At 39.9% G+C, this 14270-nt stretch overlaps 1 protein-coding gene across 3 annotated transcripts in view; it reads left to right on the top strand.

Moving 5' to 3' along the window:
- The first annotated feature begins 407 nt into the window (after positions 1-407).
- The window catches only part of Hpgds (hematopoietic prostaglandin D synthase), a 30527-nt gene continuing 16664 nt past the window's right edge, over positions 408-14270 (top strand). Inside the window, exons 1-3 of one of the 3 annotated variants that reach the window (XM_052173846.1) lie at positions 408-597; positions 10901-11057; positions 13576-13668. In XM_052173846.1, the coding sequence (XP_052029806.1) occupies positions 10925-11057; positions 13576-13668 (226 nt within the window). In that variant the 5' untranslated portion in view covers positions 408-597; positions 10901-10924. The remainder of the gene's footprint in view (positions 598-10900; positions 11058-13575; positions 13669-14270) is intronic. The other 2 variants (XM_052173849.1, XM_052173847.1) reach the window with 2 other exon arrangements.

Here is a 14270-nt window from a genome sequence, read left to right as displayed (position 1 = left end):
TATGTGACCTGTCCAACAATCCTGTAGAAATGAGAGACCTCAAAAGAGGGAACATTGAAGCACTGGATGTTACAGACACTACTGTGTGAGGGTAGGGGACAAATAAATCACGCATGGAAAGAAATTACGATGAAGAGCATATAATGAGCAAACGGTGTGTGTGCTGGAGGTGGACATGGGCGAGAAGGCACAGAGCAAAGGCATCTCCAGGGAGACTGTGAAATGAAGTGAGGCAGTCTCGTCACTAAGCCAACGTGACAGGGCTTGTCCTCCCATTCCCCAGAAGCCGATAGTGTAAGACTAAGATAAAGAGCATGTAGCGATCTGTGTACACAAGCACCTGTGACTGCGACTTGACTCTTTATGCAAATATGTTGGGCTTATACAGAGAGCTTGTGAAATGATGATAAAAGCTACCCAGGGCTCTGTACAGGCTGAACTTTGGACGTGTGCATCTCATGTGAGAAATGCAGGAAGGCTTTTAGGTGGAGGAAGTGGCCTCTGGCTGTCTTGTGACTATCACTCACTCATCACAGAAACCACAGTACAAACAGAAACTGAGACACAGAGACACAGCACGGGAAAGGGACTGCATAGGTAAGTGACGAGAACTCTTCGTTCTTTCTGTTTTACTCTCCCCTGTCTTCCCCAGCGAGACTGTTCTGTGGTCTCTATGCCCCATCTTAACGGCATCGGCTCACTCCAAGCTTTCATACACACGTGATCCTGTGGAAATCGAATGACAGCCTGTAAGAGCTGTGGCTCCGGAAGCTTTCAGAAATTCCCCAAGCATCACCATCCCTGCAGGAAAAAATGCCACCTTGATCGGCCTTGATAACATCTTCAGACCTCTCCCAGTGATCTTCTTCAGGATATAAAGCAGTATACATTTTCATTTGTGCCCCCACAACTCGTGTGTGTGTGTGTGTGTGTGTGTGTGTGTGTGTGTGTGTGTGTGTGTTCAGGGGCTTTTTTTGCATCACATTCTACCGTGTTAAGGCATATTTTATTAAAATGTGTCTATGCTTGTTCAAGAATTGCTTCTTTCACCATTGACAATAAAGATAGCTTAAGAGATTTACTTCAATTCAGACAACTGGTTGAACTTAATGCTCCTAAGAGTGTAGTTACTCTCCGTGCTCAGATGTTAACATGAGGCAAGCCTCTAAAGTGCCATTTCGCTGTTTTATTTTTATTATTATTATTGTTGTTGTTGTTGTTACTACTACTACTGCTGCTGCTGCTGCTGCTGCTGCTGCTGCTACTACTACTACTACTACTACTACTACTACTACTACTATTTTGATAGAAAATAGAGATCCCAGTTCACTAGTTCAAAATTAAACATCCAGTGTTTGGAATTAGCAACTTAGTTAATACAGTGTCATCTATTTCTCTCTTGATCTAAACTTTTTAGTCCAAACTGGTAAATTTTCCAGATCTGAATTAAACCCCCCCTCCCAGTAGCACTATGAAATCATGGAAGTCAGTGTACTCTCCATCTCCTAACAGTTAGGGAGTGATGGTTGCTGTTACCGGATGCCAACATGTGCAAGATGTTCTGTGACAGTAGCTCCTCAGCTCCTTTCTGCATCGCTTCTGCATTTGAAAATACCAGACTACACAAATGAGGTGTAAACACCGGGCCATGTCCACTGAGTGATGGCTTGGTGCAGGGGTGAAGACTGTTGGCAACACCAGAGATACTTCCAGTTGTGTACTTTAGTCTCAAGCTATTGCAGAATTATTGGACATGTGAAAAGAATTTGGCAGGAAACCCCAAGGATCTCTGAGTTCAAGATACCTTTTATTGAAGTGTGAGAGCTCAGTTAGGCCACTGGTGTTAAGTAAATTATAAAATCGTTGTTGCAACTGGCCATCTGTGATGGCTTTTTCTGCCTGAGAATTTGCTTTAGATTTCTATCATCTTTTAAGTATACATACAGACTAAATATATTAGGCTATTTTTAACTTTATTATCTTAATCAAAATAATATACCTGCCTAATCAGACTTAAGTGATTTTACTATAGTTCACATTCTATTAATAATCACATTAAAAGTGCCCATGTTGACTACTCCCACATATTTCTTACAATCAGCTAAAATATCAGTATTATGAAAAGTAAAAATCACTACAAACCTAATAGAACAGAAGTACAAAAGACAGACTGCTTCTAAAAAGCACCATTAACCTATGTGAAATGTTGTCTCCCAACAAGTTTAGCACATACTCAGAGTTTAATCTTACAGTAGATAGAAGTCCATTTAAGCTCATGTTTTACCCATGGCCTTTACTGCTCAGTCATGTGCTGAGGAAAAATGTTATTTTTCAAATATCTAGCTACCCAATCAGTAACTTGGTGTGACATTCCCTTGGAATGTTGAGAAAGCAGATAAGCTTTTAGTTCTCTTCTGGAATAAATGCCATTTTCTCTGTGTGACATTCTTACAACAGCATAGGATAGGAAATTTCAAAAATGAAGTCACCAGGAAAAATGAGAACAGCATGATGCCAGAGGTCTCTGGCTCTATTCAAATCAGGTTCAGTCAAATCAGACCCAAATAACAGGAGTGGCATTTTCTTCTGTTTTGGTTTGCTGGGACAAGGTCTCTCTGTGTACCTGTGGCTGCTCTGGACCTTATGTGGACAACGCTAGCCTAGAACTCACAGACTCATGTGCCTCTGCCCATCGACTGTTGGGGTTAAAGGCATGTATCACTACACCCAGCTTGGCCACATTTCTTGTGTGAGGCAAATTAGAGTCTAATTAGATGAATTCTTTTCATCTTGCTGCTTTATGTCCATACTAAATGTTCATATATGGCCGTTGTGTTTTGAGGCTTTCTATCTCTAGACTTGAATAAATACCATGTTAGCTTATTTGCAAGGCATTTCCCACTGCCTGCTAGGTGAACCTCTCCCCAGCTCGCTACTTACTGCTATTTTGGTCCTTTACCTGTCATTTGAAATTTACAGTCAGGTTTACCAGGCGGATCTGTCTTGGCTTTTGAATGTAGATAACAGTCATCTCCCCTGATGCTCCTCACGTTATCTGTCGCTGTCTTCTTTTACTAAATTAACTGGTCTGCTTGGGGATGGGGATGTAATACATACGGCTATGCTGACATTAAAAAAGCTGAGTTTGGCTCGACATCTTTAGTCATTAGGGAGATGCAAATGAAAACAACCCTGAGATTTCACCTTACACTAGTCAGAATGGCTAAGGTCAAAAACTCAGGAGACAACAGGTGTTGGCAAGGATGTGGAGAAAGAGGAACACTCCTCCACTGCTGGTGGGGTTGCAAATTGGTACAACTACTCTGGAAATCAGTCTGGTGGTTCCTCAGAAAACTGGGCACATCACTTCCAGAGGATCCTGCTATACCACTTCTGGGCATATACCCAGAGGATTCCCCAGCATGTAATAAGGATACGTGCTCCACTATGTTCATAGTAGCCCTATTTATAATAGCCAGAAGCTGGAAAGAACCCAGGTATCCCTCAATGGAGGAATGGATACAAAAAATGTGGTATATATACACAATGGAGTACTATTGGAAACAATGATTTTGCCGGGCGGTGGTGGCGCACGCCTGTAATCCCAGCACTCTGGGAGGCAGAGGCAGGCAGATCTCTGAGTTCGAGGCCAGCCTGGTCTACAGAGTGAGTTCCAGGACAGCCAGGGCTATATAGAGAAACCCTGTCTCGGGGAAAAAACAAACAAACAAAAAAAAAACAAACAGAAACAATGAATTCATGAAATTCTTAGACAAATGGATGGAGCTGGAGAACATCATACTAAGTGAGGTAACCCAGTCTCAAAAAAATCAATCTTGGTATGCACTCACTAATAAGTGGATATTAGCCTAGAAACTTGGAATACCCAAAACATAATCCACACATCAAGTTATGTACAAGAAGAACAGAGGAGTGGCCCCTGGTTCTGGAAAGACTCAGTGCAGCAGTATAGGGCAATACCAGAACAGGGAAGTGGGAAGGGGTGTGTGGAGGAATAAGGGGAGGGAAGAGGGCTTATGGGACTTTCGGTGAGTGGGAAGCCAGAAAAGGGGAAATCATTTGAAATGTAAATAAAAAAATATATCGAATTAAAAAAAAAAGAAAAAAGCTGAGTTTGATTGTTTTGTTGTTGTTTTTTGTCCGTCTTCCCTTTGAAGCAGGAGATAGGTGGTCACAAGGGTGGGGTGGACCTGAAATGGCAGCGACGTGAGTGTGATGAGGTACTTCATATGAAATTCCCAAGTAATCAATTAAAATATTATGTTGGAAAAAAGACTTTTAGAATAAAACAGAAAAAAGAAAAAAATAAACTGAGTCTATTAATTCAAATTCATGTGGAATTTGGTCTAATCTTTTAGTCAAGACTCTTTGTGAGGTCCAGTAACTTTTTCCCAATTCCTAGTTAGCTAAAGAGTTTTGTTTTGTTCTGTTCTGTTTTGTTTTGTTTCCTTAAGAATTCTGATCACAACTGAATGATAATGCTTCATGTCTTTTAAAAGGATTTATTTTTATTATCTGTAGTTACATGTATGTGCCAGCATGTGCACATGAATACAGATATCCTCAGAAGTCAAAAGGCATCAGATCCCCTGGTCTAAAGTTGGGAGGCTCCCAGGGTAGATGTGTGTAATTGAACCTGGGTATTCTGCAAGAGGAATATGTTCTAGTAAGCCCAGAGCCATTCTGTCAGCCCCAAAATGCCTTTGACAGACATTACTTGGCCTTGGTTGAGATTACAGTGTGGCTTGCTTTTGCCTGCCATCAATCTGTCAAATAGAGAAACATATCCTGACACACTGTGACCCTGCCATCAGTCCTTCTGTCACAGCACGTCTGTCTATTCATATACCACTAATTTTGAGTAACTGATACTTATGATGTTTAGATGTATGCTAACAAAATTATCTAGAATTTTCTCATAATTTCTGTCTTTTTCCTAATGTTCTCTTCTATGAAGCTATTTATGGAATCACCTTTCCCTTCGCGATTGAGTGAACTTTACCTGTAAAACCACAGCAGTAACTAATTACCAACTCAGCGTTTGTTTCTACTTTTTCATTTGGTTGGTTATATCACACAGTTCTAAGATTTTTTTCCCTTTAAATGTTGAACTGAAGTGTTAACTTGAGGCTTCTCAACTATGTTATGACCCTTTTGCTGGCAATAGTTTTTGCTGCTGTTTGTTGCCTTGTTTGAGTTCTAACTTTTTATATTTTAGCCTTTCTTTGTGTGGTAGCATCAGACTGAGTTTTTAAGTAACATGATCTTGAAGACCCGAATCCAATGAAATCACGTAAATCTGGCTCATACCCTTCACTGAAGGAAAGAACTCTGGAGTTTCTCCCTCTCTTCCTTTCATGTCTGCCAAGTTCATACCATAACTCACACACTGTATGGACACCTTAAATTCTTCAGCAATTTCATCCACATGTATGATAACTTCAGGTCACGTTCACCCACACCCCTCCTTCATCCTCCCCCACCAAGCCCCTTCCTGGGAACAAGTCTCTTCCACTTTCCTGTGTCTCCGTTTCACCTGTTTTTATTCAGTGACTCGCTGAATTTAATCTGGGTGCCCCATGGACATGGCTGTGGGGCTATGCACTGGAGCATGGTGACCAAAACACTGAAAACAATGGCTGCCCCTGCAGCAGCCGTGGGCTGGAGCAGGCGCTGAGCTCCTTGAGTTCCAGTGTTCTTTAGGTAATATTTTCAATAGTTAGTTCTATAGGCGAAGAAGCTAAAGTTGGAGAAAAAGCCACTCCCAAGATCACTAACAACACACCACTGTCTCCTGCTCTCTCTCTCTCTCTCTCTCTCTCTCTCTCTCTCTCTCACTGCTGGCCTTGTACTTCTGTGTACTCAGGGACACATCCTGCCTTTGTCCTTTGAGGCAGGCATGCTTCAGTGGGATCGTGGCCACAGAGAAGAACTGCTAAGTGAAATGAGGCCAAAAAAAAAAAGTGTAGCTGGGGCACTAAGCCTTCTCTTAGTGTTTATTGTGGAATTTCTTTGAATATATAACAACGTCAGAGCTTATATTTTTACAAAAGTTAGTATTACATATCTTACATAAACTAGTCATAGACACATTGACTTGGAGTTCCTTACTTTTGTGCAAAGCCTTATTAAATATATTAAATATTTTAGAATCAGTAATTATTTCCACCTGCATTAATCTTTATCTATTTTCTAATATTTTCAAAATATGCAAAATACAAGCCTACAGCTTGAGAATTTTGCTCCTGTAGAACAAGAAGCCTTTCCTTTAAATGGAATGCAGTTATACAGGAACCAAGGAATGAGGTGTGCAGGCACAGCGTCTTTAATCTTACAACTGTTGAAAGGATGTTCTAGAGTGAAAGATAAGCATTCACCAGATGTGCTTCTATCTCCAAATCTCATATGGAATAACATGTTTTCAGACAAACACAGATAACTAAAAAAAATTAACAGTCTTCTTTGAGTAAGCTACAATATAAAATAGCATAACCATATATTAACAATAAAACAACCCCTTTATGCAGAATTGACAATGTGGTCACTGTTATTTGTGGATATTTAAGTGAAAAAGGTTGTATATTTAATTTTTAATGCAAAGGACATATTTATCAGCACTATATACTATGTATGTAAGAAGAAATATATTTATATATGATAACCAATTTTTATTTATTTTTAAAACCCCCAAAGGATTTTACCTCCATAGTAGCTAAGCTAAGAGTTGAAAGTTCTACTGCGCCAAAGGATTAATTATTTGGATACAGATTTTATGGTCAAAGCTATTCAACTTGAGTGATTGTCATCATTCTCAGCCCACAGGGAAGAGGCTACATTCATTTAAGAAATGGTGTGTGTGGGCTGGAGAGATGGCTCAGTGGTTAAGAGCACTGACTGCTCTCTGAAGGTCCTGAGTTGAAATCGCAACAACCACATGGTGGTTCATAACCATCGGTAATGAGATCTGACACCCTCTTCTGGAGTGAAGACAGATACAGTGTATTAACATATAATAAATAAATAAGACTTTAAGAAAAAGAAAGAAAGAAAGAAATAGTGTGTGTATTAAGATGGTCTATCCATGAAGTCATTCGTCAACTGTTTCAATGAACAATGGTTCTACTTGGAGGGTGGCACAGACATTAGTTGAGGGCAAGAATCTGGTTCATTGGCTGTAATGATTTTGAAAAGCATTCATCTCAGAAAAAGAGTAACTTATAAGGTCATCTTCAAAATTGATACAATAATTATAAATATCAAGCAAATCATTCAGGATCATTCTTTGCTGTTCTCTTACAAGCCACCTCCCAAATTAATTGTCTACATTTCTTTTGGCTGTATAAGTAATTTTGAAATATGTAAGCTGTTCTGAAAACCATAGTATAGAGTAAAAACATTAAATAAATCTTACTAATAGAGAGGCTGAGATAGAAGCATGATTTCCAGACCATTATGTGGTACATAGCAAGACACTGTCCCATACAAACAAGCAGAAAGTGTATATGGGTTGTACAATATTAGACATATTTCTCCAATTATCAAATTAGAGAGACCACTGGGTGACAGCCAATAAATTTCTAATTCCTCATATTTTTGAATTTTAATCAATTAGGATATGTTAGTAATAGTAATTTTCATATTAAGAGATATTAAGGAGCCGGGCAGTGGTCGCACATGCCTGTAATCCCAGCACTCTGGGAGGCAGAGCTAGGCGGATTTCTTCGGGGCCAGCCTAGTCTACAGAGTGAGTTCTAGGACAGCCAGGGCTATACAGAGAAACCCTGTCTCAAAAAACCAAATCCAAAAAACCAAAAAAACAAACAAACAAACAAACAAACAAACAAAAAAACCAAAAGAGAGAGAGAGAGAGATTAAGGAAAAGTGCTTATCACTTTCTCTTATTTTAGTTATTAGAGGTGGAATTATGTTTGTGTGCATTTGTTGAAAGATTACTTTCTTGCTTTTTCTAGGGTGTATTTTCCCTCCTTGTGTTGGCATTTTCCACCTATTATCCTTTGTAGGGCTGGTTTTGTGGAAAGATTGTCTAAATTTGTGTTTGTCATGGAATATCTTGGTTTCTCGTCTATGGTAATTGAGATTTTTGCTGGATATAGTAGCCTGGGCTAGCATTTGTGTTCTCTTAGGGTCTGTATGACATCTGCCCAGGATCTTCTAGCTTTCACAGTCTCTGGTGAGAAGTCTGGTGTAAATCTGATAGGCCTGCCTTTATATGTTACTTGACCTTTTTCCCTTATTGCTTTTAATAATCTTTCTTTGTTTAGTGCATTTGGTGTTTTCACTGTTATGTGACAGGAGGAATTTATTTTCTGGTCCAATATATTTGGAATTCTGTAGGCTTCTTGTATGTTCATGGGCATCTCTTTCTTTATGTTAGGGAAGTTTTCTTCTATAATTTTGTTGAAGATATTTACTGCCCCTTTAAGTTGGGTATCATCACTCTCTTCTTTACCTATTATCCTAAGGTTTGGTTTTCTCATTGTGTTCTGGATTTCCTAGATATTTTGGGTTAGTAGCTTTTTGATTTTTGTGTTTTCTTTAGCTGTTGTGTCAATGTTTTCCATGGTATCTTCCTCCCCTGAGATTCTCTCTTCTATCTCTTGTATTCTGTTGGTGATGCTTGCATCTATGACTTACGATCTCTTTCCTAGGTTTTCTAGCTCCAGGGTTGTCTCCCTTTGTGATTTTGTTTGTTTGTTTGTTTCTAGTTCATTTTTAGATCCTGGATGGTTTTGTTCATCCTTAGCATGTTCCATTGTGCTTTCCTGTAATTCTTTAAAGAATTTTTATGTTTCTTCTTTAAGGGCTTCTAGCTGTTTACTTGTGTTCTCTTGTATTTATTGATTGATTGACTGATTGATTGATTGATTGATTGGTTTTTTGGTTTTTCTTTGGTTTTTTTTTGTTTTTGGTTTTTTTTTTGGTTTTTTTGTTTGTTTGTTTGTTTGTTTTTTGAGACAGGGTTTCTCTGCATAGCCCTGGCTGTCCTGGAACTCACTCTGTAGACCAGGCTGGCCTCGAACTCAGAAATCCGCCTGCTTCTGCCTCCCAGAGTGCTGGGATTAAAGGCGTGTGCCACCATTGCTCCGCACTCCTGTATTTCTTAAAGGGAGTTATTTATGTCCTTCTTAAAGTCCTCTATCATCATCATGAGAAGTGATTTTAGATTTGAATCTTGCTTTTGTGGTGTAATGGTGTAACCAAACAACACTTGCTATGGTAGGAGAATTGGGTTCTGATGATGCCAAGTAACCTTGGTTTCTGTTGCATATGCTCTTAAGCTTGCCTCCCGCCATCTGGTTATCTCTAGAGCCACCTGCCCTCACTGACTGGAGCCTGTCCTTCCTGTGATCCTGGTTGTGTCAGAACTCCACAGAGTCAAGCTTTCTCTGTGATCTTGTGCTTCTGGGATCCTGTGATCCTGAGATCCTGGATGTGACTGAGCTCCTGGGAGTCAAGCTGCCTCTGGGACCCTGAGATCCTGGTGTAACCAAGCTCCTGGGATCCCAGGATCCTGGGAGAATTATAGCGCCTGGCAGTGGAGCTTCCTCTGGGTGTTGTGGGACTGACTGTGGAGTTTGTGACCAAGGTCTGCTCAGGGTACTGGCCCAGACAGACCAGAAGGAGCCTGTGCCACTGTTCTGGCAGAGTTCCTGTCTAATTTTTATAAAAAGCTCTTCAGTGTGAACTACAACTAGGAATAACAGTTTCACATGCTGTGAGCTATTTTATTCTTTGAAATTTAAAAATAAATATATCAAGATTATAACAAATACATTTTCCTTTCGTGTAAGAATTGAAATTTCATAATGTATATTTTAAAGGATCTTTATCACTATTTAATTAGTGTGTGTGTGTGTGTGTGTGTGTGTGTGTGTGTGTGTGTGTGTATACATAATGCATGTGTGACATAGTGTGTATGTGGAGGTTAAAGGACATCTTTATGGAGTCAATTCTCTCTCCTCACCTTCATGAATGTTCTGGAGATAGAACATAGGTGGCCAGGCTTAGACAGCTAGCAAGTTTACTGGGTTTTGGGGGGAATTATTTTTCTTTCCATCTTGTTTTTGAGGCAAGATCTCTCTTGTTACATACACTAAGCTTGAGGTCCATTCTCCATAGCCCATCTGACTATAGCAGAGCTGGATATTGAATCACAGACATGAGTTGCTGCCTCTGACCTTTTTATATGGGTTCCAAGTATTGAACTCAGGTCTTCCCAGCAGGTGCTTTTGACCAGCTGAGCCATTTCATCCGCTCCCAAACCAAACCATTTTAATCTGCCATTTTAAGTGAACAATGTTCATGTAACTGCTACAATTATTGCATCAGTGTTTGGTAGTCAATGATTATTCTGGTCTATAACATGACAGCTTAGGTAATTATTAATGCTAGTAATGGTTTAGTATTGTACTAAGAATTTTACATATATGTCTTAGTTTCCAAAAGTACATTAATATCCACGTTTTTTTTTAAATTGACTTTAAAATTTAGAGAATCTCTATAAACTACTCCAAAAACATAGAGCAATTTAGAAGAATTCAATCTCCTGTGAAAACATGTCAGTTGCCTGGTCATTATAGAACTGCTTTATGACAATGCCATGTGTCCTGTAGCTATATCTATCCAATGTAAATCATTTTATGAGTTTTCTTTGGTTTCCCTTTGAGTGTTTTTGAGCAATCAATGAATTCAAGCTTTGTTAGAAAGAACAGTTTCAGGGGGAGGGGTTGGAGGGATAAAAGAGAATAATTGGCTAAGAATGACTAAAATTTATTGTATTTGCATACATTTATGAAACCATCAAAGGATTTTTAAAAGTGAAAACAATAAAAGTCACATCCCTTTTTTCTCTTTTCAGATTTTTTTCTTTTCTCTTTGTATCATGCCAAACTACAAACTGTTTTATTTTAATATGAGGGGAAGAGCTGAAATTATTCGTTACATATTCGCTTATTTGGACATAAAGTATGAAGATCACAGAATAGAACAAGCTGACTGGCCTAAAATCAAACCAAGTAAGTGTCATAAACTGGCCAACCTTATGCAGGGAGAGTGTATTTCAGGGCTTCCTGTTAAAATACAAGCTCCAGCCCACAGAGCTTGACACTGAGAAGCAGCTGTTCAGGTAAGCAAAACAGATGCATACTGTTCTCTGGACTTGCTCTGGTTTTTATCGTCTTCCATAATAGATGGCTCATAGAACTATAAGAAACAGCTGGGCAACTGACTTCAGTTGAATATCACCCCTACCAAGAGTGTGACCTGCTAATTTACATAAACGTCCCAAGCATCAGTTCCTTGTTTCTACAATGAATTCATAGTTAACAGCCATCTCTCAGGGTAGAATGCTGGAAGCCTGCTGGGCATATTCAATTTCCAGTACCACTTTCAAGCTCCACTTTCAAGCTTCCCTTTCAAGCTCCACGTGTCACTTCCCTTCTGTCTACACCTGAGCTGCACATGAAGCCCTTCAGGTCACATCCATTTTATTGGGATCTCTGTTTTGCTCCTGGAAGCTCAGGGCCTTGAACTGCATTTGATGTACTCACTGGCTCAGTACTCAAAGCTGTGCTTCTTCGAAAAGTGAAAGAAGCTGACCTTGAACTCACTGGATGTGTGTATAGAGGCCTGGTCCCAGTCCTTGGGTGGGGTACATGACTTATGAACGATGCTTTATTGTTTTTATTTCCTTCCAAACTAATTATATTCAAATCTAATTAACTCAAAATAACTGCCTCAAACCTAAGATACTGTCTGGGACATTGGAGTCAGTACACGTGGCTACGGACATCATGGTCATTGAAATGATGGTGGTCATTGATTCAGAAAGTTACAAAGTGAAAAGCAGAACTTTGTATAGCATCATTTAAGTTACAGTTTATTTTTAACATTTATGTTAGTTTCTCAAAGTTGTGACAGAAATGAGGGAAGAAGCTAAAGAAGGAAGGGTATACTCATAGGTTTCAGTGCAGTCAGCTCACTGCTTGGGCCCTGAGGAAGAAAAACATCCTGGAGGAAAGGGTGTGATGGGAATGAGATGCTCACCAGGCGAGACCCTGGAGCAGGAGAAAGCAATGAAGGCACCACAACCAAGATGAAAGGCAAGGCCCAGCAGTCCACCATCTCTTAGCAGCATGTCCGAAGGTAGAATCGCTCAGTAGAATAAACTAGTCACTGGATCAGAGACTCGTGATCTGATCATCTGTGGACAGACCCTCACAGCGAGATGTGAATATGAATGTAGACCTCTCTCAATCTAATCACATTGACAAGGTTAACTAACACAATATGGAAATTTAATCTGAATACTACATTCTCTATGGCTGTTAGACCCAAAGAGCCTAGTATCCAGGCGCCCTTGCTCATAAAGACACAGAGCTGAGATCGTTGCAACTAGCATGAGGTTTATTGATCCAACGAGTTGTGGTCACCCTCCAAGCAGGGAAGAGGCAACCCGGAAACGACATTGTACACAGTTTTTATACTCTTTAGAGGTGCAAGTTACATCAGTCAAATTGTGGTTTAAACCATTAGCTAACATCTATAAACTATTAACCTTTTGATCCGCCTGGAGTTTCCAGAAGATCTGGTAGTTGTCAGTAAATGTGTTCCTACTGAGGAATGCCTCGAGTGTGGAGGACAGAATTCGGTTAATCTTTGACTCCCTGCAGGAGCAGGAAGCTGTAAAGAGAGTATCTAGTACAATCACAGAGGGTATCTTATCTCTTAGGCATTTATGGATGGTATTAACACTTAGGCATTTATGGTTGGTATTCTAACATCTTAACTCTTTTCTTTGTGTGGGGTCCAATGGTAGGGTGGGGGTGGGGGGGAAGGCAGCGGGAGCCCCAGGGAGAGTGTTAGGGGGGTGGGGGAGGAGGAAGGTGCCAGGAGCCCTAGGAAAAGTTCCCTTTTAGCATGGTATCCCTGTAAACATTTGTGTTATTGTTTGTTTGTTTTAATTGAGACCAGTTCTCACATTGTCCAAACACAGTATCAAGTTTAAAATGATCTTGAACGCATGATCCGCCTTTGCTCCACCCCACAAGTGCTAAGGTAACAGGCACAAACCAGCACACTCTATGTATGCTGTGCTGGGATCAAACCCAGAGACTTGGGGTGGGGTGGGGGACTTGTGCATATTAGTGAGGCACTCTACCAACTGAGCTGCGGGCCCCACCCATGAACATAATGTTTACAATCAGTTCTCTGACTTTATAACCAGTTTTCAAAGCTAACAACATGTAAGACTGTACCAGAGAATGTGAAATTGTCCCTTTTAGGAGGAAATGTTTTGAGGGACTTGGATAGAGATCAAACAGTATAATGCTTTCTAAAGTAAGTATATTTTAAAGCTTTTATGTATGTATACACTCTCTCTCTCTCTCTCTCTCTCTCACACACACACACACACATACACACACGTTCTATATTTAAGAATTTCTGTGACTTTATATAATGCCTTGTTTCTCTATTCTGAGTTCTTGTTCTTTGTTCTGCTCTGAGGTTGAGCCCGCACTTGTTCTGTTTCAGCTCTTCCATTTGGCAAAATTCCTGTTTTGGAGGTAGAAGGAGTCACTCTTCACCAGAGCCTTGCAATAGCAAGATATCTGACCAAAAACACAGGTAATACACTTGTTATTAGTAAAGGCCTTAAATAACTGGAAAAATGTGATGTTTCTTTAGTATTACTTTAACAGCTATATTATTTAATCATGGCGCAATTAAGAATGGCTGTGAAGATTCGAATATAAATGTATCACCTATGTTAATAGAACTTTCTGTGAATGCCTTAGGCAGCTATTTTATTTTATTATTTTATATTTTTATATACAGGGTCTTACTATGTAGTGTTGACTTGCCTGGTTCTCACTATATAACCCACCCTCAAATGCTTTCTCCTCCTGTAACAGCCTACCCAGCACTTGGATGACAGGCATTTGCTACCACGTTAGTAATCTCACTTTATACTGTACCTGCCCCTTCCTGTATTATACCACACTACCGTTCTTTCCTTTCTAGAATACAGCTGGAAAATTGTATTAGTATGTCAGGCTAGTATTAAATATTATGATTCAGACAGAAATAGTCAGAAATGCATACAGCACGTGAAGGCTGGAACTTGATGGACTGTTGGGGTCATAGTTCCGTGTCCTTCATTCTGATGGTGTGAAAAACTCAGGAAGGTAGCCTCCTTGCCTCTACTGGGTCTTACCTGAGCCTTCCTG

Source organism: Apodemus sylvaticus, chromosome 2 (genome assembly GCF_947179515.1).
Source record: "Apodemus sylvaticus chromosome 2, mApoSyl1.1, whole genome shotgun sequence".
Taxonomy (NCBI): domain Eukaryota; kingdom Metazoa; phylum Chordata; class Mammalia; order Rodentia; family Muridae; genus Apodemus; species Apodemus sylvaticus.
This window is presented reverse-complemented; position numbering and strand designations above follow the sequence as displayed.